General features: G+C 41.5%; 1 protein-coding gene across 1 annotated transcript in view; it reads left to right on the top strand.

Moving 5' to 3' along the window:
- The window catches only part of LOC140714136 (sorting nexin-27-like), a 142,198-nt gene that overhangs the window by 58,797 nt on the left and 56,683 nt on the right, over nucleotides 1–26,718 (top strand). The window contains exons 2-3 of the mRNA XM_073024945.1: nucleotides 13,082–13,313; nucleotides 14,534–14,726. Of these exons, the coding sequence (XP_072881046.1) occupies nucleotides 13,082–13,313; nucleotides 14,534–14,726 (425 nt within the window). The remainder of the gene's footprint in view (nucleotides 1–13,081; nucleotides 13,314–14,533; nucleotides 14,727–26,718) is intronic.

Below are 26,718 nucleotides of genomic sequence, written 5' to 3'. Positions count from 1 at the left end.
CACTTGCAGTAGCAGAGGAAACAACAAGTTGCTACACCACCATCAAGAATGCCTACTGTGGTATTTCCACGCCCTCTACTTTGAGAAGTCTGATCACCTGGCTGTACTTCTACTCCCTGAGTATAGGCAGAGGCTGAAGACTGCAGCACCAGTATTGAGCATTAAGAAGGTATGGACAAGGGAAGCACAGGAGCGCCTACAGGACTGCTTTGAATCGGTGGACTGGACTGTATTCAGGGGTTCATCTTCAAACCTGGATGAGTATGCTGCAGTTGTTACCAACTTCATTAAAACCTGTGTGGATGAGTGTGTGCCTACATAGACTTACGGTACATTCCCAAACCAAAAGCTGTGGATGAACCAGGAGCTATGTTGTCTGCTGAAGGCTAGATCTCTGGCATTCAAGCCTGGTGACCCAGGCCTGCACCAGAAAACCAGAAATAATTTGCAGAGGACTATTTCAAGGGCAAAGAGACAATTTCGAATGAGGTTGGAGGCGACATTGGATGCATGGCAACTCTGGCAGGGTTTGCAGGTTATTACTTCCTACAAAGCAAAACCTAATAGCATGAATAGCAGCAATGCTTCTCTACCAGATGAACTCAACGCCTTCTATGCCCACTTTGAAAGGGAGAGTACAACTACAGTTGTGAAGATTCCACTGTACCTGATGACCCTGTGATCTCTGTCTCAGAGGCTGATGTTAGGCTGTCTTTAAAGAGAGGGAACCCTCGCAAGGCGGAAGGTCCAGATGGAATGAGTACCTGGTAAGGCTCTGAAAACCTGTGTCAACCAGCTAGCGGGAGTATTCAAGGACATTTTCAAGCGCTCACTGCTACAGGCAGAAGTTCCCACTTGCTTCAAAGAGGCAACAATTATACCAGTGCCTAAGAAGAATAAATGTGAGCTGCCTAAATGACTATCACCCAGTAGCACTCACACTGACAGTGATAAAATGGTTTGAGAGGTTGGTCATGACGAGACTGAACTCCTGCCTCAGCAAAGACCTGAACCCATTGCAATTTACCTATCGCCACAATAGGTCAGCGGCTGACGCAATCTCAGTGGCTCTCCACACAGCTTTAGACCACCTCGACAACACAAACACCTATGTCAGGATGCTGTTCATCGACTATAGCTCAGCATTTAATACCATCATTCCCACAATCCTGATTGAGAAGTTGCAGAATCTGGGCCTCTGTACCTCCCTCTGCAACTGGATCCTCGGCCTCCTAACTGGAAGACCACAATCTGTGCAGATTGGTGGTAACATATCCTCCTTGCTGACGATGAACACTGGCGCACTTCAGGGGTATGTGCTTAGCCCACTGCTCTACTCTCTGTATACATATGACAGTGTGGCTGGGCACAGCTCAAATACCATCTACAAATTTGCTGACGATACGACCATTGTTAGTAGAATCTCAGGTGACAAGAGGGCGTACAGGAGTGAGATATGCCAACTAGTGGAGTGGTGCCACAGCAACAACCTGGCACTCAATGTCAGTAAGATGAAAGAGCTGATTGTTGACTTCAGGAAGGTAGGACTAAGGAACACATACCAATCCTCATAGAGGGATCAGAAGTGGAGAGAGTGAGCAGTTTCAAGTTTCTGGGTGTCAAGATCTCTGAGGATCTAACCTGGTCCTAACACATAGATGTAGTTATAAAGAAAGCAAGACAACAACTATATTTTATTAGGAGTTTGAAGAGATTAGGCATGTCAACAAATGTACTCAAAAATTTCTATAGATGTACTGTGGAGAGCATTCTGACAGGCTACATCACTGTCTGGTATGGGGGGGGGGTTCTACTGCACAGGACTGAAAGAAGCTGCAGAGGTTTGTAAATCTGGTTAACTCCATCTTGGGTAGTAGCTTACAAAGTACCCCAGGACATCTTCAGGGAGCAGTGTCTCAGAAAGGCAGTGTCCATTATTAAGGACCTCCAGCACCCAGGGCATGCCCTTTTCTCACTGTTACCATCAGGTAGGAGGTGCAGAAGCCTGAAGGCACACATTCAGCGATTCAGGAACAGCTTCTCCCCCTCCCCCATCCGATTCCTAAATGAACGTTGAACCCTTATTTTTTTTTAAAAAAATATACAGTATTTCTGATTTTTGCACGTTTTTAATCCATTCAATATATGTATACTGTAATCGATTTAATTATTTATTATTATTTTTTTTCTCTTCCATATTATGTATTGCATTGAACTGTTGCTGCTAAGTTAACAAATTTCATGTCACATGTTGGTGATAATAAACCTGATTCTGATAATAGCAAGTTGGGGATGACACATGTTGTCATGCTATAATTGTGAGCTGAGGTGGTTGATCATAACCATCTTGGTCTTACTCCAAGAGAGTTAACTTCCTTCATTTTTATTAATTAGTTTTACAAGAACATTTTGTTAAATGTTGCCATGGTTCACTCAACAGTTGAGTGAACATGGCCTTTTCTGTTGAGTGAACTCTGCCTTTTCTCCTTAGAACAACGGAGGATGAGGGGTGACCTGATAGAGGTGTACAAGATAATGAGAGACATTGATCATGTGGCTAGTCAGAGGCTTTCCCTCGGGGCTGAAATGGCTAGCGTGAGACGGCATAGTTTTAAGGTGCTTAGAAGTAGGTACAGAGGAGATGTCAGGGGTAAGTTTTTTACGTAGAGAGCGGTGAGTGCGTGGAATGCGCTGGAAGGTGGTGGAAACAATAGGGTCTTTTAAGAGACTCCTGGATGGCTACATGGCTACATAGAAAAATAGAGGGCTATTGGTAAAGCCTAGGTAGTTCTAAGGTAGGAACATGTTCGGCACAACTTTGTGGGCCGAAGGGCCTGTAATGTGCTGTAGGTTTTCTATGTTTCTATGGTATTGAGAGTGGTCACTATCATCAACTATTCCATCATTATTTTATTGTTAGTGATGTTCAAATGACTGTGCTGTTGACTACTTCATAATTGATGCTGTACTTCAATAAATTCTCGTGTCTTTAAAGTGCTTTGGACTGTCCTGGAATGCAATTTTTAATTCTGAGGTAAATAATTACTTACAAACAGTAATCGCTCTTCAGAGCAGTTTTTGTTTTTTTCAAACAGTCCCTCTCCTCTCCTCTTCCTCCTCTTCCCCCTCCACTCTCCTCTACCTCATCTCCCCTCCCCTCCCTGAATGGTGTACTTCTGTATCTTGTTCAGCAAAGACAGTTGGATGCCCAGGCAACCCAGCTAGGCATCATCAGCTTTGCACAAAGTTTCCCAATTTACAGTGCTAGTGTTTCCAAAGTTACAGAGATACCCAAGTTGGGCATCTTCCAATACAAATTCTCCCTCTAAAGAGGGAAAGGGAAAGATGTTGAATGGTTGAATTTAGAAATGTCAGATAATCAGCTCTAGGATTACCTATTCCCTTTCTCCAGATTGAACTGTCCTGCATGCTACGTAATTTTAGAAGGCTGCAGCTTGATTTGAAAACTGGTGCCCATTGTTCTGTTGCAATTCTATGTTCCAGATTGGAGAGTTTAATCTCTGAAAAAAAGCTTAAAAAAGGGCTGTTCAAAGAAAGGTTATCTAAAAATTCTTCTCCATTGTTTCATACTTAGAATGGCAGTTTTTAAAGAAAAAGTTGGATAGGTTAAGGTTTGGTTCCTTTGGAGTTTAAACAAGTGAGAAGGGATTTGATTGAAACTGGCAAGGTCATAAACATGATGAATGTGAAGAAGCTGTTTCCCCTTTTTGGAGAATCAAGAACGAGATATCACTGGATTTGGGGGAAAAAAGTATTTTGTATTCCTTCAAAGGGTAGTAGAAGCAAAGTCTAAACTTTTTCAAGGCAGAGGTAGATATTTGATAAAAGAGTGAGAGTTAGCATAGGGTGGATGGGAATGTTGATTTGGATAGGCCATTATCTTATTAAATGGGAAAGTATGTTTGCCATCTTGTAGTTTACATGAAAACATTCTTGGCAATTTTCACCTCTGCAGGGGGTTTATTTTTCTTCAAAGCAAATGCTGTTTATCTAATCAAACACTTTTTTCCCCTAAAGTGTTTATGGTGCAGTGTGAATCATAGCATTCACATACTTACTAATCCCAGAAAGACCAAATCAGCAATAGGTTATAGTGTCTCCATATCATTTGTCTGTGTGTCACTGACCTGTGAGCTCCTCCAGCACATTGTGTGTATTGATCTGTTACTAGATACTGCTTCCTAATTAAATGGAGTCCATTCCCCCATATTCATGTTTTCACAGTTCAAAGTGTGATATGTCGCCCTGTTTATTCTGCACTAAGCACAATGTATCCTAATAAAATGCAGCCCTGATTTGCATGAGGTTTATGCTAATATTGGTTCAGTATTTCTCTGGGTTTCTGTTGAAGGTTGGAAGTTGTCTGTATCTCCCTCCTAACACTGGATGGAATGATGGTATGTACAGTAAACTAGGCATTTGTTCTTTGCACTGTGGAAAACCTTCTGACCCGAGCAGGATGTCTCTTGGCAAATGAGTGCACTGTTTCCAAGGGACTGAGCCACGGTAGCCAATCAGCTAGAGCCTAGCATTCAGAGAACTTGTGGATTGTTTCTGACCTCTCCCTCGACTATGATCCTTTTTTTGTGTGAAAGCAAATGGAAAATATTTACAACATTGGCCTTTTACTTCGCAGATCTGAGCTTGACTTCTGTGCAAGTGGTTTGATTATGTGTTTTCATTGGAAAGGATTTTATTTTCCCTATCCCCAGTCTTTTTTTATAGCTCAAGTACCACAGTATAACCTAATTTTCATCTAAATAACTTTTAAACGACTTGTGTGAACCTGTCACTGCTGTAGTGGTTAATGTGCTTGAGATTTAAAACCAGGTCATGCTGGAGAACTTTGATCTGCATCTAGCATATGCAGTTGGGACCTGCTGGGGTAATGTTTCTGGGATTCAACCTGGATTTAATGCTAATTGCATTAGAAATAATAAGACACATAGGAAGCAGAGCAGGGCATCTAATCCTCACACCCTCTTTATCTATTGTGGGGCTCACAACCTGGGGTCCACAGATCCCTTGCTTAATGGTATTGGTCCATGGCATACAAAAAGTTGAAAACCCCTGATCTATTATATCATATTTTAATTCAATTAATTTATTTGGCAGTAACAATTCTTGAGAAATTAAATATTTTCCTGACTAATTTCCAGGTATTCCACTTATAGCATGAATATGCATCTGTATAGCACTTTTTATAATTTTTTTGGTTGTAAAGCTTTGGAATATCCAATAAATTATTTTCATATGTAGCCACAATTTAAGAAATGCATCACTTGGTACAAGGAAAGCTACAAATTACACAATAATAATAAGCAGTAAATATTGGTTAGGATAGTGCTAAATTTTCCTCTAAATGGTGCTGCAGGTACCTGTGAGCATTCAGCATCTCAAAACTGCCCTGGGGGTTGAATTTTGTTTAAGTCTTAATTTAAGTCTTTGGAGTGGAACTTGAACCCAACCAGTTAAGCACAAAAGCCATGGTTGATTGGGTGGAAAGCAAAATGTGAACACATCCAGGCTAATGAATCAGTGCAGAGTCACAAATATCATCAGTAACTGAGATATTGAACTGAATCCTCACATTTTCTGTTGAGGCAGATTTTTAAATAAAAGTTCCATATTTGTAAGCAAATGAAGCTATGCCCCAAGTATTCAAGCGTTAATTTATTAGTTAGATTAACTGATTGTACTTCATTGTTTCCTGGACTTTACAGCACTCAAGTCATTTTTGCCTATGCAGGTGATTTTAAAAGAAATCAAATCTCTGCAGTCCTTTTTGCAACCAGATTAAGGCCCTCACAGCTAACAGAAGTGCAGTGCAAGATATTACAACTGCAAGAAACAAAACGGATGGATTTGATTCGGAATGTGCATTATGAATTTGATTGTTGGAAGTAGATGTGCTGACAATGTTTTTCCTGACATTAATTGTCCCTGTACTGATTCAGCCACTTTGATGGGCTTGAAGTTAAATGTAGGATACACTGGGTGATGAACTTTCTTCAGAATTGGCTTGAATATCACCAGCATGTGTCGTGAAATTTGTTGTCTTAGCAGCAGCAGTGCAATGCAATACATAATAATAATAGAGAGAGAAAACTGAATTATAGTGTGTGTGTGTGTGTGTGTGTATGTATATATATATATATATATATATATATAAATAAGTAGAGCAAAAATATAAATTTAAAAAAAGAGCTCTTACTATCTTTCCTTTCGGTTAGTCCTGACAAAGGGTCTCGGCCTGAAACGTCAACAGCGCTTCTCCCTATCGATGCTGCCTGGCCTGCTGTGTTCCACCAGCATTTTGTGTATGTTGTTGCAGTGAGTTGGTGTTCATGGGGTTAAATTCATTCAGAAATCTGATGGTGGAGGGAAATAAGCATTTTCTGAATGGTTGAGTGTGTGCCTTCAGGCTCCTGTATCTCCTTCCTGATGGTAGCAATGAGAATACGATATATCCTAGCTGATGGGGGTCCTTAATGATGGATGCTGCCTTTTTGAAGCACTGCTGCTTGAAGATGCCCTGGATACAATGGAGGTTAGTGCCCATGATGGAACAAAATAAGTTTACAATTTTCTGCAGCTTATTTCAATCTTGTGCAGTAGCCCCTGTACTGGACAGTGATGCAGCCAATTAGAATGCTCTCCATGGTACATCTGTAGAAATTTGCGAGTGTCTTTGGTGGCATTCCAAATCTCTTCAAACTCCTGAAATATAGCCGCTATTGTACCTTTTTTTTTGTAGATGTATCGATAGGTTGGGTCCAGGTTAGATCCTCGGAGATGTTGTCATCCAGGAACTTGAAATTGCTCACTCTTTCAACTTATGATCCCTCTGAGGACTGGTGTGTGATCCCCCGTCTTACCCTTTCTGAAGTCCACAATCAGTTCTTTAGTCTTACTGACGTTGGGTACAAGGTTGTTGCTGCGACACCACTCAACTAGCTGATATATCTCGCTCCTGTATGCCCTCTCGTCTCCATTTGAGATTCTGCCAAAAATTTTTGTTTATAAATTTGATGCATTTTTGTGAAGATTTGCAAATTTTATGCTCACCATTACTTGAAACTAGTTTTAATTACTTGAATTCAAGTTTTCTATTTGCCTTGGTGAGATTTAATCAGATCTCTGTAGCAATAATCCATAACACTGGCTGTTTGTCTAGTAATGGTTCATGTTAATCACACCCTTTACACTTACAGTATGTTAGAAAGATTAGTGCAAACTGAACTGTTAGGACATTTCATGGGAATGTGGTAAACATCCTTGAGTGACTGTGATTATCTGGCACAAGCTTGAGGTCTAAAGATGTACTTTAGCCAAAGCAGTAATTTTTGTAATTTTTCAAGCCACTGATCACAAAATACATGGATATATCTCACGGACTGAAAATACATTGCATTAAAAACTTTTTTGTCCTTTCAAAGATGATGATACGTGTACCACCCACTTGCACTCCAGACCCCTCTCTGATACAAAACTAACAAATTACGCCAAATGCTGAACTATCATGATTTCTGAGTAATCAGATGTTGGACTATTGGATTTTGTTGCCAACAATATTTAAGAATCCTATTAGGATGTAGAACTAGTGATGCATTTAAATGAGATTTTCTTCGTATTAGTATTGTAATGATTAATACCAGACCATCACTAATGTACTGTGCCAGAAGTAAGAGGTTCTTTTTATTTCTTTATTGTGACCTTATTTCAGCCAATGCTTCCTGAATTTGGATGTGCAGTTTTTGATAGTCAAGGTTAAGATAGACCAGAAGTTATGCTTATAGGACAGGCTGCGACGTTGCCTCTGTTTCTGCCAGGCAGCTTGAACAGCTGAAAAAATAACAAAAGAACTATTTGTACATTATGTTACCAGGTGACCTAAAATGGTGCTGAGGCAATCTGATGTTGTGATTACAGTACTTTTTTTCATAATATTGGTCCATAATTACGTGGCAGGATGAAGATGCTTCTCTATCAAAGGAGGGGTAAAGCGCTTCTTCCCTCTGGTAGACTGCAGGTCACCCTTGCTTAGCACATCCCCCTCCCCGAACAGGGTCACATGAAGCCATGGGAGCTGGTGGTGGATGGTCGTATGAACAGCTGACACATACAGTGGCTTAGTGGTTGGCACAATGCTTTGGAGTACCAGCAACCCAGGTTCAATTCCCGCTGTTGTCTGTTAGGAGCTTGAATGTTCTCTCTGTGACCACATAGGTTTCCTCCCACAATCCAAAGATGTCCCAGTTGGAAGGTTAATGAATCATTGTAAATTTCCCATGATTGCTGGGTGGCATGGCTGGAAGAGCCCATTCTGCTCTGTATCTCAGTAAATAAATGAATGTCACAATACTGGTTATGTGACCGCTGATGCCAGGCAGACCATTTTTGAAGGGTATTGATAATGGCTGGCGTCCCTGTCTTTGTAAAGACACTGCCCAGAAGAAGACAATGACAAACCACATCTGTAGGAAAGATTTGCCAAGAGCAATCATGGTCTTGGATAAGACCATTATTGCCCATGTCAGTACGACATGGCACATGATGATGTTGGTCCATTATTTTTCTATTTGGTGCATTCAATTTCTTTGCACTTTAACAGACCCATTATAAACATAGGAATGCCACACAGTTTAATATCTGTGTTGTAATGGTAAAACTGAACCTGAAACCTGTTGTAACATGTGGGCTACTTCTGGTGACAGTGAGGACATTAACTGAAATGGAATTAAGATAGTTTGAGCAAAGTTCCACGTGACGACACTTGTGGTATGCAATTGGAATGAATTGATAACATTCAAACAGCTGTACTTCACATCCATCATGGAATTATATTCCAGCTAATTATTTTATTGTCTTTTTGTAGTCAGAAGCTGACTTGCTTTTGATTCATGAACTTTGAATTACGCTTTGTTTAATCCCTTTTAGTGGGATCAATTCCTCGTGTGTAACCAGCTGTAGCCCATCAGTGTGTCATCTACCTCTGCCACTTGGTTATATTTCGTGTGATTTCTGTCTGTATTCAGTTATCCTGCTGTGGCTCCACGTACATCAATAACTCTGAGTAACAAACTTCTATTGAGCTGCTTTCCCCAAATATTCCATTAACTACTCTATTGGGGAAATAGGTTCCAAATTTCTGCTACATAATGTCAAGGTTTTCTGGGGTTTTTTGTCTAGTGGTAATTGTAAAATTGTTCTCCCTTTTTCTTGATTTCCCCATCTTGGGAAAAGTTCCTTTTATCTGAGGAAATACCTGAATGGGCTCAAACCTCAAAATATCAACCTATACTCGAGAACACATGAATCTTGTTTAAAATTTCACCCAGTAAGCCCCATTTTCATTCTGTTAATTCTTTATTTTTCCTGCTTCAACACCAAACATATTTCTAATTTGGAGGACAGTCAGATGTCTTCCAGTTCTTCTGACAATAAGCACCAGGAGCTAGGAGTATGCAAGAGTGAATTAAGTCCCTTTGGAACCCTAACTGTTCCTCTGTCTGTGTGGCCCTGTCTTCATTCATTCATTCCTTCCTACCTCTGGAAGAACATTGCCTTCCAAATGTGATCTTTTGCTGATTCCTAAATGTAGCTGTGCCAAGCTACATCTTCCCCTGCATTCTCCCATAAACTTAGCTCTATGATAATCTTCTGGTTATCTGTTCTGCTCTCTCCTTGTGGCTCTGTGAAATTTTGTGTCATATCCCTGTGGAATTTTTGTTACTTTAAAAATTCTGTATTTGGAGAAGTAGTTCTCCAAAATGCTGCTTAGGCCAAATTATAGGAGTCCTTTTTCCCAGTTTTGCTGCTGGTAGAGGTGGAACTGTGTAATAACACAGGGAATAAGCAATCAAAGCATATGTGTCTGTAAACATTCTGCAGTGTGATCCAGTCTAAAATAGTTAACCTCAGCAACAGAAAATCGGCCCAAGTGCATTGCAGTTATTTGTCTTAGTTAGTAACTTGAGGGACTGAGGTCCACATTCTTATCAAGTGACTGGTGTGTTTCTTCAGCATCTGTTTTGGTAGTTTGTAAGGTTGGAATACTGAAGTAATTTATTTTAAAAAATACACTACTTGTTGCGTGGGTAAGATCTCTTGTGGAATGGAAATTTTTGTTTTCTATGAAGTCATATGCAAATCTTGGCCACAGATCCTTGGAGTGGAGATGCGTAGACTGTAATTTCTTAGAAGAGTTGCGGGGAAGTTTCATGTGCACACTTGCCGTGAGCTTGTTCTGGTGTTGTACTGTTACTCATTGTTCATCAGCAAAGTATTGGGGGTTTAATTTAATTTGAATCGAATAGCCTAGAATGGGAATATTGTTTGACTCTCTACCCGCTCTTTGGAATCTTCAAAATATCTGTAAAATAGGGGTACTGATTGTGTATGATCAGCCATAATCACAGTGAATGGCGGTGCTGGCTAGAAGGGCCGAATGGCCTACTCCTGCACCTATTGTCTATTGTCTATAAATAGATGTGAAGATAGCACACCATTTCTGAAATGGCACAAGTTTTTCACCTATGGACAATCTAAAATTGTGAAACGAGTGAACAATGGGTAGTCTTTTGACTTTAAATAGTTGCATGCATGGTAGGTGTTGTTGATTGGAGGTGTGAATCTTTTACTGGTTGAGTGTATTTGACCACCTCTATTTTAGGCATATCACTTCAGTGACTAAAACGGAGTGTGTGGATTTCACTTAAACTATTCTAAGAAAGTTAGGCAAGAGGGCAAGAAAAGCATTGTATTGTGCAGTTCACCCTCATTTGCTGTATTGGTTAGCTATGACAACTGAAGTGACCTGGTTTCATGCTCTGACAGTATTGGTGAATGACAGCACTAGTGAAGAACTCAGAGATAAAATTAATGCGAATGAGGACAATGCCCAAATATAATCGAGGTCATAGATATTTTTTCAAGGCTTTAATAGTAGCTATTGTAGATTTGGTAACTATTGGAGTAATGATGGTAAATGGAGCAAGGACTTTCTATATTTGCGCTTAAAATTGGAATGATTTTAAAGCACAGTGTTGTAACATCTAATTATTCTACTGAACATTTGAACACAAAGATTTATCAAAGCATTTATAAGGTATTCGTCATGAAGAGGAACTAATTTTAGAGGGGAAACTTGTATATGAGTTAATTCTGAAACCTGAGTTGATCCTTTCCCATCTGAGAGACAAGTGAATCCTATAGAAGATAACCTTCATTGATGTAGCCAATAGTTCTAAATCTCAGTGTACAGGTACTTTTAAATGGGTATATTTATGCATTCATAAACTCTCAATTCTGTTTTTAATGCTGTGGGTTGTGTATTGACCCAGAAAAGGGTGACTTGGGATAAAACACAATTGAAAAGTGAGTCACAAACAAGAGAAAGTCTGTAGATGCTGGAAATCCAAGCAACACACACAAAAAATGCTGGAGAAACTCAGCAGGTCAGGCAGCGTCTATGGAAAAAAAAATACAGTTGACATTTCAGGCCAAATCTTTGGCAGGACTGGAGAAAAAAAGCTGAGGAGTAGATTTGAAAGGTGGGGGGAGGGGAGAGAAACATGCCAGGTGAAATTTGGAGGGCGAGGAATGAAGCAAAGAGCTAGGAAGTTGATTGGTGACAAAACCAAGGAAGAAAGAAGAGGGGGGGGGGGGAGGAGGAGCACCAGAGGGAGGTGATGGTGGACAAGGAGATAACATGAGAGAAGGACAAGGGGATGGGAAATGGTGAAGGGGGGAGGCATTACTGAAAGTTTGAGAAATCAGTGTTCATGCTATCAAGTTGGAGGCTATCCAAACAGAATATAAGGTGTTGTTCCTTCAACCTAAATGTGGCCTATCCTGACAGTGGAGGAGCCCATGGATGGGCATATCGGAATGGGAAGTGGAATTAAAATGGGTGGCCATTGGGAGATCCCGCTTGTTCTGGCAGAAGGTGCGTAGATGCTCGGAGAAGCAGTCTCCCGATATCCAAGAGGCCACACGGAGAGCATGGAACACAGTATATGATCTCAACAGACTCACAGGTGAAGTGTTGCGTCAACTGGAAGAACTGTTTGGGACCCTGGATGGTAGTGGGGGAGGAGGTATAGGGGGCAGGTGAAGCACTTGTTCCACTTACAAGGTTAAGTGCCAGGAAGGAGATCGGGGGAGGGACGAATGGATAAGGGAGTAGCGTAGGAACTGATCCCCCTTGAGAGCAGAAAATGGGGGGGGGGGAGGGAAGGGAAAGATGTGTTTGGTGATGGGATCCAGTTGGAGGTGACAGAAGTTTCAGAGAATTATGTGCTGGATGCTGAGGCTGGTGGAGTGGTAGGTGAGGACAAGAGGAGCCCTATCCCTGGCAGTGTGGCGGGAGGATGGGGTAAGAGCAGACGTGTGTGAAATGGAAGAGGTGCGATTGAGGGCAGCATTGATGGTAGAGAAAGGGCAGACCCTTTCTTTGAAGAAGGAGGACATCTCCTTTGTTCTAGAATGAGAAACCTCATCCTGAGAGCAGATGCGGCAGAGATGAAGGAATTGAGAGAAGGGGATGGTGTTTTTACAAGTAGTGAGGTATATTCCAGGTAGTTGTGAGAGTCCATTGGTTTATAATGGACATCGGTGGATAAGTTTTCTCCAGAGATAGAGACAGTATGATCTAGAAAGGGAAGGGAGGTGTCAGAAATGGACCAGGTGAATTTGAGGGCCGGGTGGAGTTGGAGGCAAAGTGGATGAAATCAACGAGTTCAGGACGGGTGTAGGAAGCAGCACCAATGCAATCATCGATGGTCACCAGTGTAGGCTTGCAACATAGACTGTCCACATACCAACAAACAGGCAGGCAAAGCTAGAACCCTTGTGAGTGCCCATGGCTATCCCTTTTGTTTGAAGGAGTGGAAGGACCCAAAGGATTGAAAAGCGAACTCTTAATGCTCATTCTGTATTCCATTGTCACACGTGCGGTGACACTGAGCAATGGATTTTTAATCCCTGATGCATAATCACTGAATGTTGCAGGTTTTTTTTTCATTATTTCTAACTATTCTGTTCCTTGTATCTATAGAAATGGAGTTAACGTTGAGGGAGCAACACACAAGCAGGTTGTGGACCTGATTCGGGCAGGAGATCGGGAGCTGATCCTGACAGTGCTGTCAGTTCCACAGCAAGAAGCTGATCGCCTTGATCCTGGCGACGACTCCTCCGGGAGCATCTATTACGACTACAGTGAGAAGCGGGCAGTTCCAATCTCCATCCCCAGCTACAAACATGTTGAGCGGAATGGGGAGAAGTTTGTGGTGAGTAGTTGTTTCTTCCAGCCTTGTTGCGAAGTCCAAGATTGCTTTCCCATGTTATGGAGCCTGAGAGAGATACAGTGTGGAAACAAGCTGTTCAAGCCACTGAGTCTGTACTACCACCCCTCCCCACTCTGATGCATGAATCTTTCATTAATCCTTGTTATCCTGCTCACACTTTCATCAACTCCTTGCAAACCCTTCTCCTCCCTCAATGCAGATTCTAACATTGGCATACACACAAGGGCCAATGCATGGTAGCTAATTAATCTACCAATCTTCAGGTCTTTGGGATGTGAGAGGACCTGGAGGAAGCTTAACATTCACGGGGAGAACATGCACGGTCTGCACAACCAACAACTAAGGTCATGATTGAATCAGAGTCTCTATTACTGAGGCATTTGTTCTACTAGCCATTGTGTTATCCAACACTATTCAACTCAGCAAATAAGTTAGGTCCACAACCAGCTTGTGTATTTACAATCTATTTGGAGTTTTGTATAAATGATATGCCATCAAATCCCCTGAAATAACAAAATTCCTTGTACAAATTTACTACTGTGGGGCATATGGAGAATGCTATCAAGTTTAATATCCTGCCTACCTCTAGTTATCATGAGTGTTGCAAAGTCAGTCTACTCAGAAGGGACTGGAGCTCAGTCGAAAGGGAGAAACCTCCATTGACAGTAGCTTTCAGGATGTTCTGACGGCCGTGAGTGTAGTGTGGTGAAAAGTCCATTTGTGTGTGGCAATCTCTGGTTTTCAGAAGGCTTTAAGAAGAGATTCTCACAGTGGAAATAATCATTTAACTCCAGAGGATGGCAGAGTTTGAGTTAAATCGGTAACTTTAAGATTAAAGAGAGAACTGCATTTGCATTGTGGCTTTAGAGATCTTGACATTAAAAGTGCTTCACAAAATGATGAAATATTACTCAAATGTGAAACACTTTGTGGGGGGGGAAAAAAGGCAGTCATTTCACATCAAGATCTCACAAAGAAGCCAGTCAGGTTTTGTAATAATTCTCTAGAGGCCAGGACCCAAGTAAGAAACTTCAGTTCTTTGATTAATCCAGTAGGATTTTCCTGAGAAACAAATTTGCAACCCCTAAAAGGTAGCAACATATTTGAATGAGTCTCTGAGGGCAGATTTTAACCCGTGACTTTTTTTCTCTATTAATTTATAGCTGATAATAAATCTGACTTGTTCTGCTGCTTTTGTTTAGGTGTTCAACATTTATATGGCTGGGCGACAACTCTGCTCTCGGCGCTTCCGTGAGTTCACAATCCTTCACCAGAATTTGAAGCGAGAGTTTTCAGACTTCCATTTCCCGAAACTCCCAAGAAAATGGCCGTTTTCACTCTCGGAGCAGCAGCTGGATGCTAGGCGGCGAGGCCTGGAAGAGTATCTGGAGAAAGGTGAGCCTGAGAGCGGATGTCATTTGCAGTTCCGCCTGACATTTATATCATGCCTGCAACATAAACTATGATGCTTCAGAACTGAAGAAGAGTGCTTTGCTGTCGCTTTTAGGGGCAACATTAGTGTTATCGTACATTAGCCAATGTTTGAGTAGGATATTGTGCACCATTGGGGAATGGATGAAGAACGGATGATGTTTTGCATTGCAAAACGTGAGCAATGACTAAATGATATTGTATGTTTCTTGTGTTCGTGGTTGCTAGTTGGAGGTGTTGTACTGTACACCATGCTTCCTGGTGTACAATACATGTATAGAGAAAGTCATTCTATAAATGCTAATTTTGCTTTTTACATAGTGCCATGAGGCAAATGTACAGTTCACTTCATTTGGTAATTTACATCTGTCCCGATAAGAATGTCAGTGTGTTGCTCATAAAGTGTCTCTCTGGCTTGATAATGTGGAAAACTGATAACTTTAGTGATTTCATGCTAATGGTGAGTATATCAGCTGCTGTATACTCCGGTCTGCCTTGTTTTTTCTCTGAACATTTTTATCGAATATTTAAATTCTGCACTAAAGCTGTGATTCTGATCAGTAGCAAGCACAAGCTATAGGCTTATTATCTGCAGGTCAGCCCCCATGCCTCATCTTGAATTTTTCAAATATATCTATGTGCGTGTACAGATTGTGGAAACAGCCATTCTCTGTGTAAGTACAGTGATCAGTTTCAAGACCACTTGTGTCAAGTGGCTCCCTGCTCTCCACTTTTGTTAATGGAGGTCTGTTTGCACAGCTGTACCTTGTGATTTCAGAATCCATCATTGCTTGTGAGTTTCAGTTGAAGCACCAATCATTTTGCTCAAATGCGATATTTGGGTTTTTAAGAAACTTCATTAGTGAAAGTTGTTTTAAAGCAGAACAGGCTATATTTGCCTTCAAAACTCAGATTTAAACAGATCTTCCTGATCACAATTACATTATAACCAATTTGGCCTATGTAATTCTATAATCCATCAATTAATATTATAAGCAAATTGCATTATGCAGAAAAACATTGTAGTTACCTGCAGTTAATTTCCTTCCGGATATTTAAAAGTTTGTGTGTTTCTAATGCATTTTAATTTCTTCAAAACACACAACATACTTCCTTTTATTTAAGGAATGTATTGAGTGCAAAGCAGAGAACCCTAATAGTATTTGCAGTTTTGTTATCTGCAGAAAGTCTGTGCTCCTAACTCTGGATATTGAGTTTTAATGTGCAGAAAAGATCGGAAGAAGATGAGCCATTTTATGGAAATGATAAACCAGTAACTGCAAAACTTTGAGATTACAGCGGTCATTGGGCAAATTGGATACTAAGAGAAAATGAAGCAGCAGGAGAATAATTACCCGAGGCAAAATCTGCAAGCATTTTTAGATAACAGATTATGCTGGGTGAATCTAGTTCTTTGAGAGTGTAATTGAGTTGTGAGATAAGAAGAATTCATTAATTTCTAAGTGCCTGAAGATTGCAGATGAAAATTACAGCATGGGAAGACATGGGGTTAGAAAGGAAGCTTTCAAAATAGACATTCAGTGGTCACTTTATTAGGTAGGTACGCCTGTATATTAATGCAAATATCTGACCAGACAATCATGTGGAAGCATGCAGACATGGTCAAGAGGTTTAGATGTTGTTCAGGTATCAGAATGGGAAGAAAAGTGACCTAAGTGACTTTGACCGTGGAATGATTGTGGGTGCCAGATGGGGTGTTTGAGTTTCTCAGAAACTGCTGATCTTCTGGGTTTTTCACACACAACAGTCTCTAGAGTTTATAGAGAATGGTGCAAAACCCCAAAAAAAAACACACATCCAGTGAGCGGCAGTTCTGTGGACAAACACACATTGTTAGTGAGAGAGGTCAGACAAGAATGGCCAGACTGGTTCAGACTGACAGGAAGCCGACAGGAACTCAAATAACCATACATTACAACAGTAGTGTGCGGAAAAACATCTCTAAATGCACAATGCATTGAACCTTGAAGTGGATGGACTACAACAGCAGAAGACCACACTGGATTCCATCCTGTACCTAGTGAAGTGGCCACTAAGTTTAAGGTGTAACCTCCTGGTTAATACAAAGGTTGAAATCTTGACCTGCATGGTGAAAGAGTTACTGGGATTTGTTTCAAGGCTAGAAAACAATTTAATGAATCAGAGCTGGGTGATAGTTGCTTAAGGGAGCCTCCAAAAAGGTGTGGATTATTCAACACAACCAGTCTAATTACTGAGAGCATTGTGCCAAAAGGTGTAGGGGAAGGAACTGTGAACAGGGAAATTACCAGTAATGATGCAAATGTATGGGAAACTTTTATCAAAAGTAGATCTTCAATTTCAATGGATCCATATCAGAGCATAAGAAAATAGGAAAAGGTGGAGGCCATTCAACTCCTCCTGCCCTACCTATCCTTCAGTATGATGGCTGATCTGCACCAGGCCTCATTTCTTCTGTGCTAGCTCCCCATTGCACTCAGTTCTCCTATCTTTCAAAAATATATCAACTTCCTCTTTAAATACCCCCAATTAGTAGCCTCCATTTCTCTAGGATTAGAGAATTCAAGTTTCCCTGCTCGAGGAAAAAATTCCCACACACCTCAGTTTTAAATGTACTCTGTACATACTGGTGCATGCAGTGGATTTGTAAAACTGAAAATGGGATTTTCAGATATATAGTTTAAGGGATAGAATACAGGTTTGAAGAAGCTCTAATATCGTTCTAAGTTTTGTGTCTGTTTTGTAGTTTAGGCCGAGTACAGCAAGAAAGTGGTGTGAGTTGGTACAAATGAGGTCAAGCAATGATAGTAGGACTAAAACAAAATACAGGTGTCCCCCACTTTACAAATGTTCGCTGTTTGCTTTTACAAAAGACCTACATTAGTAACCTGTTCTTGCATTACAAAGAGGATTTTTGCTTTTACGAAGATTTTTCCCATATAAATTAATGGTCCTTTGCTTTACGCCATTTCGGCTTAAGAAAGGTTTCATGGGAGTGCTTTACCTTTGTAAGGGGGGAGGACACTTGCATGCTGAAAAAGGTCAAACAATTTGGGAATTTCAGCAGCTCGAGAAAAATAAAACTGAATGTTCCGATTTAATCTTATTTGACAAGTATTGAGCAAATACAGAGGCAGGGAAACTGGGCAGGGCAAGAACAAAATGAAGGTCTGTGATGCAAGGTTTGTCCCTGGGTAATGGGCTTGTTCCAATTTTACAGAGATTCTTAAGTCAACTTTGTACGTGTTGGAAAATGCACAAAAATCATTCAATGGTAACCTTACTTCCACTGTTGTGTAATAAATAGTATCTAAAGTACTGATAAGGAGGAAAATTACTAAAAGTGAGGAAAGAGGGGAAATAAACCAATACTGTTGTTTGTTGAAATGAACATATGTACATTAGACCTTTGAATTTAATAATATTGTGGGAGCTTGTTCATATGTGCGGGTGTCTCTAAATTGGGTGTTTATAACTTAAGGATGGTCTGCAGCAGATGGCAGATTATGTGACAGAAGATATAATAGTGCAAGGCAAAAGGGACAAAATATAGATATAAGCTGTGCCTGGAGAACTCAAAGTGGAATAAAAATCACTGTCATTTTGTGTCCAAAATAAATGAAGGCAGCATTTAAGATCCACAATAGTTGAACTTAAGAGTCTGTAAACAAAATGTCTAATTAAAAATGAGGTGCTGTTCATCAGTAGAACAGTGTAGGAGTTAGAGGTCATAGAGTGTGTGCTAAATTAAAAATAATTGTAGATCTGAGCCATGAAAAGGCAATTGCAGATTAGAAACAATGGGTGTAAAAGTGACTTCAATGAAATCAAGAAATTGGCTGTGTTAAATACTAACACATACTTCAGGCCAAGAATAAATGGATTCAGAAATTGGGTGACAAGGTGAATATGCAGCTGAGGGAGGTGTAATATTTGGGCAATCATGGAAGAGGTAGTATTTGTGAATTAATAGGGCTTTTGAGGTGTGGAGGTGACATGGGGTAAGAAGTTACTTTTAGCTCTGGTTAATGGATGGAGCTGTTCTTAACAAAATTGGAACATGTTAGAGATGTTGGGCATGTTGGTGGGAGACAGTTCCTCGTGAACTTTATGCGCCAGTTTTAAAAAGTGGCGGGGCGCTGTCACGACTTGTCTGTGGAACAGGAAATCACAAAGTGAATTGGAGACAATTCTTTGTGGATTTACACATTTGTTTTTAAAAGTGAACAGGACTTGTCTGCATGGCAGGAGATTACTTGGGTTATTAGTAGCTTAGCAAGGGCCAATAAAAAGAAGCAAGGTATAAGTAGAATGGCCATTGTTGGAGTGGGCCAGGGTTAGAATGGGAGGCTTTGACTCTACAGGCTTCAGCAAGAACAGGCAGAGGCTAAGGGTGCTGAGTCTTTCAGAATAACATAGTTGATTGTAGAACTTAAGTTTAAGAAGTTAAAGCCAAAGGTATAACAAGTGGAGCAGGATGGTAGTTAAGGCAGTGGAATGCTTCTCCTGTAAGATGTGCAAATGTGGGGTATCTTGATGGTCTCCCTAATGACTGCATCTGCAGGAAGTGCACCCAACTTCAACTCCTGACTGACAAAGTCAAGGAACTGAAACTGGAGCTGGGTGTACTCAGGACCATCTAAGAGGCCGAAAACCTTATAGATGAAGCTTTTACCAAGGTGGTCACACTCAGAGTGCAGATGGTAGATGGGTGACCTCCAGGAGAGGTAAGTAAAAGTGAGCAGTTACTGCAGGGTTTCCCTATGGCCATTCCTCTCAGCAACAAGTACCTCTTTGAATATTTTGGGAGGGGGGATGACTTATCAGAGCACAGCAGCAGCAGCCAAGCCAGTGGCACTGTGGCTGGATCTAAGGCTCAGCAGGAAAGGGTAAAGTCATGCAGAGCAAAAGTAATAGGAGACTCAGTTATTAGGGGGGCCAGACAGGAGATTATGTGACCATGAAAGAGATGCCAGGATGGTGTGTTACCTCCCAGCTGCTAGGGTCCAGGGTATCTCGAGAGTGGCTGCAGAATATTCTTAAGGAGGAGGGTGAACAGCCAGAGGTCATAGTGTACATTGGTACCAATGACATAGGTAAAAAGGGGGAAGAGGTGCAGTGAGTATAGGGAGTTAGGGAAGAGGCTGAAGAGCAGGACCTCCAGGGTAGTAATCTCTGGATTACTCCCAGTGCCACATGCTAGACAGAGCAGGAATTGGATGATAATACTGATTAATGAGTGGCCGAGGAATTGATGCAGGAGGCAGGGTTTCAGGTTCTTGGATAATTGGAACCAAATGAGTTTCAACCCTCTGAGTAGCACTCGTGGACTCCTGACCAAGGTGTTGGATCCTCTCCAGTTTAGGTGCAACCCGTCCCTCTTGTACAGGTCATCCCTGGCCCAGAAGAGGTTCCAATTATGTAAAGCTTAGAAGCCAGGATCAAACAGAGCCCTTGAGGATTATAAAGAAGCCAGATAAGAACTCAAGATGGGATTTAGGAAAACCAGTTGAAGCCATAAAAAGTCCTTGGCAAATAGAATTAAAGAGACTCCCAAGAATAACTAGTGAGAGGGTAGGACCACTCAAAGGTAAAGAGGGGAACATTTGTTTGGATGTGGAGGATGTGGGTGAGGTCCTTCCTTAGTACTTTGCTTGAGTATTTACCAAAGAGAAGGACATGAAAAATAAGGAGATTATTGTTGAACATATTGATATTCAAGGGCACTTCGACGTAAAGGAGGAGGTAGCGTTTGGTCTCTTAAAGAGCATTAAGGTGATTAAGTCCCCAGGCTTGATGGGATATTCCCTAGGTTATTGAGAATTGGCAAGAGAAGTGATTGCTGGGAGCTTGACCAATATCTCCGTGTCCTCTCTAGCCATAGGCAAGGCCTCGGGGGTCTGGTGAGTAGCTAACATTGTTCTGTTATTCAATAAGGGAATCAGATAATCCTGGAAACTAAAGACCAGTGAGTCTCACATTGGTGGTAGAGAAGATAGTGGAGAAAATGCTTAGGGATAAGATTTATGAGCATTTGGAAAACCATGGCCTAATTAGGGAAACCTGGCATGGGTCTGTGCAGGGCAAGTAGTGTCTTAGTAACTTGATTGAGTTTTTTGACAAAGTGACGAGGATGATTGATGAGGGTAAACAGACAGACAGACATACTTTATTGATCCCGAGGGAAATTGGGTAAAATTTGTAACTCCCCGTCGGGGTTAGAGCTGTGGATGTTGTCTACATGGACTTTGGTAAGGTGTTTGACAAGGTCACTCATGAGAATCTCATCCAGAAGGTTAAGATGCATGGGATCTACAGTGAATTGGCCGTTTGGATTCAGAACTGGCTTGTCCATAGAAGACATAGGGAAGTGGTCAAAGGGACTTATTCTAGCTGGAAATCCGTGTTTAGTGGTGTTCTGTAGGTATCTGTACTGCGACTAAGACCTCTACTGTTGGTATGTATATAAATGACCTGGATGAAAATGTAGATGGGTGAGTTAGTAATACAAAGATTGGTGGTGTGGATAGCATAGAAGACTGGTAAAGAATACAACAGGATATTGATTATTTGCAGATATGGGTGGAGAAATGGCAGATGGAGGCAAGTGTGAAGTGTTGCACCTTGGTGGGTCAAATGCAAAGAGACAGTACACTGCTAAGGGCAAGATCCTTAACAGCATTGATAAGCAGAGGGATCTTGTGATCCAAGTTCATAATTCCCTGAATGTGGCTACACAAGTTGATAGTGTGATTATGAAGGCACGTGGCATGCTTCTTATTGATGAAGGCACTGAGTTCAAAAGTCAGGAAGTTATATTACAGCTTTATAAAACTCTAGTTAGGCTGCATCTGGAATATTACATACAATTCTAGTCACCCATTGTAGGAAAGATGACGAGGCTTTGGAGAGGGTGCAGAAGAACATTGCCTGGATTATAGGGCATGTGCTTTAACAAGGAGTTGGGCAAACATGGGTTGTTTTGTCTGGAGTGATGGAGGCTGAGGAGAGATCTGCTAAAGGTTTATAAAATTATGAGAGGCACAAATAGATGAGACAGACATTAGCTTTTTCCAAGAGTTGAAATGTCTAATACCAGAGGGAATGCATTTAAGGTGAGGAGAGTAATGTTAAAGGAGATGTGAGGGGCAAGATTCTGTACACAGAGTGGTGGGCAACTGGAATGTGCTGCCTGGTGTGGTGATAGAGGCAGCAATACTAGAGTCTTTTAAGAAACATTTGGATAGTCACATGAATGTGATGAAAATGGAAGGATATGGGCATTGTATAGGTAGAAGAGAATAGTTAGCCATTTGATTACTAATTTAACACTCTGGGACAAAGAGCCTATTCCTGTGTCCTGTGTCATGGTGAATGAGGAAGGAAAGGAGAAGTAGAAAGAAAAGTAATTTTGTTCCAGGACTCATCTAATCTACAGTTGTAGTCCAGAATGGAGTGTTTTCATTTTGCACTTTAAACCTGAGTGCCGAAGTGCACATACATTGTGAGTAACCATGGTCTCCTGATGTTTACATGATTGCCTTGGTGTCAGGGTGGAATTTTAATGAGCTTTTTCTATGATGGCTGCTGGAACCCAGGCTCCTGTGCTCCATCCAGGAATAGAGGAGCATGTTAAATTTAGCTCCTAAGGGATAGGAATCAGGACAAAAGAGGGACAGACAAGATCTTGGTTTATGGTCTCATTTGAAAAACAACCATGACTACAGTCCATCAGGAACTATATCCTGGTTTCTTGTGAGTCACAGTTGGGCAAGTGTAAAGGTGCAAGGACTGAGCCAAGCATGATTTGTGGGACATGAAACTGATAGATTTGGAGTGTGATATATTGTACAGGGTGGAAGAGAGAAGGATGGAAAGTTAAATGTGGAATAGGAAATAAGATGGTTAATAGCAGAGAAGATGCTGTTGTGAAAATAATCTTAATTCCCCGTTGTGTATATTTTCCTCCATTGTGAGTTCATTTTGCCATGAGCCATGCCATGGGACATCACCTGTTCAGTAAGTTTATAAATGTTGTTACTGGATATTAGTGACAAGGTTTAAAAATCCTTGAGATTTAGACCCGTACAGTTTATCTGGCCAGTAACTGAATCCTGATGCTTCTCAGGGAGACAATGATTGAATGGTCTCTTTATAACTACTGTGGTCTTGTGCCAAAGAGAGAATATGAAAGTTCTGTCATCTGCATTCTCTTTGTAGCGACATCCTTTTCTTCGCTTTTGATTTTGTATTGATGTAATGTGATTGCATTGTGTGTGTGCGTGTGTGTGTGTGTACAAACGGTTAACTGATATTTCATGGGAAGCTGCATCTCAGACTTGGTTTGAAGTAACCATGATCTGTGCTAATTTTGCAATCATTCTCTAACTTCCTTGAGAAAGCCATACACTAATGCTGACAAAGTGCTCTATTTATATTTGCGATTGTTTAATGAAATTCTCAGGCTGCAGCACATAATCATGCTGTAACGCAGACTGTGTGGTGCAATGTTTAGCACCTCTCACCAGTTTTGGTTGACAAAACATTTCTTTATCAGATTTACTCTGGTGAGGTTTGAATTCTCACTTACAACACACTTCCGGTCAATCTAATGTGATGAGAAGATTTGCAGTAAACTCATTATAGTTTAGTCTTTCAGTTTGTATTTAATTTCTTGGTATTTAATTTGAATGTCATTGGTATGTTCTGAAGAAACTGCCTGGCCCTCCTCCTCATCGTGTTTCTGGGTGCATTGAGAACAAGACCTGAATTATGCCAGCCTATGGCATTACGTGTTTATGTGCTCCATCAACAATAGCAAAACTGTTTGGATTTGCCAGTGCAATTCTGTACTTGAATGGATCACAAGTACAGTACCGTAGATTCCGGATTATAAGCCGCTACTTTTTTCCCACATTTTGAACAGCTTTGAACTCTGCGGCCTATAATCCAGAGCGGCTAATACATGGTTTTTTTTCATGCCGCCTCGTAAACATTTTGCCTCGTAACAGTAGACCAATAAAATTGATGAGTAGTTCACAGAGGTCCAATGAAATTGTACGATAAATCAAGCGCACTTTCACAATTAAATTATTGTAAATCAGTCATTTGTACTCACCCTCATCAACATGGAAAATACTCGAAGAAAAGCAAGACCCGAGCGCGTCAGACCCGATTAGACCCGATCGCGTTACGCAAGCGCGTCAGACCCGATTGGACCCGATCGCGTTACGCAAGCGCGTCAGACCCGATTGGACCCGATCGCGTACGCAAGCGCGTCAGACCCGATTGGACCCGATCGCGTTACGCAAGCGCGTCAGACCCGATTGGACCCGATCGCGTTACGCAAGCGCGTCAGACCCGATTGGACCCGATCGCGTTGCGCAAGCGCGTCAGACCCGATTAGACCCGATCGCGTTGCGCAAGCGCGTCAGACCCGATTAGACCCGATCGCAATGCGCAAGCGCGTCAGACCCGATTAGACCCGAGCGAAAACGCTGCTTTTAAGTTAAAGTCGATCAATAACTTTTCCTGGTAGGCTGCAGTATATATATTTTTACCAGTCGCTAGGAGATATTGGAATGTTGTTCGTGCTGTTCAGTAAAAAAGTATATGCAACGTAATTTGTGTTACCGATACGTATGTATATTTAAAAGTAGCGGTGCGGCCTAAAATCCGGTGCGGCCTTTACAATTAAAAAAATGATTTTATTTCTAAAATTAGAGCCTGCGGCTTTTAATCAGGTGCGCTCTGTAGTCCGGAATCTACGGTAATCACATTTAAGGAATGTCATTCTGGTATTATGTCAGCACATAGTGTAACAGCAATGTACACTGTAAACTGCTGGGTTATTAATACAGGGATTTGATTGTCACAGGCAACAGGAATGCTTATTGCATATCTCTAGTTGACTTTGAGGTGGTGGTCTGCTACAGTGAACCATTTAGTGAAGGAATGACTGTGTACTTCCCCATTTGGGATGTGCTGGACATGGGATGCTCAATGATGGTGCTGACCTTTTGCAAGTCCAGCTGTGTAAAATGATAAGATCAATTTTAGAGGTCCAGGTAGGAAAACTATTTCCTTTGAATGTGTGATCCCAAGCTAGAGGGCATAACCTTGATGTGCCTGAGAATAATACTTGAAACGTTTATTTACAAGGATGCTGGTGAATTAGAACTAATTTGTCTAGAGTGTCATTGAGACAAAGGTCAGTTGAAAACATAACAATACGAGTATTAGTATGAATCTAAAAAGACAGGTGGAATTGTGGTCTTTATTGATTGTGATTTAACTGAATGACAAAAGAACCATGATTGGTGATTGGTCTTTGTCTGTTCCTGCATTCTTTTTTGGAGCTTAATTAAGCCAGTTACACTGATGACTTGTGTGCTGCAGTGATTTGATATGCTGGAGTGGTTGGAGAAACAACACACTGCAACTCTATCACTGCAACACACACAAAATGCTGGAGGAACTCAGAAGGCCAGGCAGCATCTATGGAAAAAAGTACAGTCGGTGTTTAGGGCTGAGACCCTTCGGCAGGACTGGAGAAAAAGAGATGAGTAGATTTAAAAGGTGGGAGGGGAGAGAGAAACATTAGGTGAAACTACGTGGGGGAGGGATGAAGGAAAGAGCTGGGAAGTTGATTGTTGAGAGTGATACTGGGTTGGCGAAGGGGGAGTCCGATAGGAGAGAACAGAAGGCCATGGAAGAACAAAAAGAGGGGAGAAACACCAAAGGGAGCCGATAGGCAGGCAAGGAGATGAGGTGAGAGAGGGAAAAGGGGATGGGAAATGGCGAGGGGGTGGGCATTACCGAAAGTTGGAGAAATCTGTGTTCATGCCTTCAGTTTGGAGGCTACCCAGATGGAACATAAGGTGTTGTTTCTCCAAACTGAGTGTGGCCTCATCGCGACAGTGGAGGAGTCCATGGATTGACATATGGGAATGGGAAGTGGAATTAAAATGGGTGGCCACTGGGAGATCCCACTTCTTCTGGCAGATGGAGCATAGATGCTCGGAGAAGCAGTCTTCCAATATACATTGGGTCTCACTGATATACAGGAGGCCACACTGGGAGCAACTGGACCCCAACAGACTCACAGGTAAAGTGTTGCCTCACCTGGAAGGACTGTTTGTAGCCCTGAATGGAAATGAGGGAGAAGGTGTAGGGGCAGTTGTAGCACTTGTTTCACTTGCAAGGGTAAGTGCCAGGGAGATCAGTTGGGGGGGGGGGGGTGGCGGGGAGGAACAAATGAACAAGGGAGTCACGTGGGAAGTGATCCCTGCAGAAAGCAGAAAGTGGGGGGGGGGGGGGGTGGAATGTGCTTGGTGGCGGGATCCTGTTGGAGATGGTGGAAGTTCCAGAGAGTTGTGTACTGGATGCAGAGGTTGGTGGGGTGGTAGGTGAGGACAAGAGGAACCCTATCCCTGATAGGGTGGCGGGAGGATGGGGTAAGAACAGACGTGCATGAAATGGAAGAGATGTGGTGGAGGAAGGGAAGCCCTTTTCTTTGAAAAAGAAGGACATCTCCTTTGTTCTGGAATGAAAAGTCTCATTCTGAGAGCAGATCATTGTGAGCATTTTGTGGTTTTGTACAAATTGGAGCTTTGTTCTATACAGAAGAAATGAAATCCACTGTGTCCTCCTGACCAGTTCCTTCTGATGTTGGAAATGTGAGTATGAAGCTAGATTTGTAATCCAGATTCAGGATTTATGCTGGAGTAAGAGAGTATAACACAGAACATCTTTATAGAGAGAAGTTGATTTGTTGTCAGTCTTCATCAGTGTTTGGGCATTGTACGGGGTTGTTTGGGACCAAGTATATTTTCCTAATTTTCCCAATTAGTTTATGCCCTTCTGAAGATAGTGATATATTCCATTGGCAGGTAGTTCTTCAGTAAGGTGTCTGTTCATTGAGAGCTGAGCAACATAATTTGGCTGAAATACAGTG

The sequence above is a fragment of the Hemitrygon akajei genome, chromosome 21, assembly GCF_048418815.1.
Source record: "Hemitrygon akajei chromosome 21, sHemAka1.3, whole genome shotgun sequence".
NCBI classification, from domain to species: Eukaryota; Metazoa; Chordata; class Chondrichthyes; order Myliobatiformes; family Dasyatidae; genus Hemitrygon; species Hemitrygon akajei.
The sequence above is the reverse complement of the archived record's forward strand: the minus strand, read 5'-3'. Positions and strand labels throughout refer to the sequence as shown.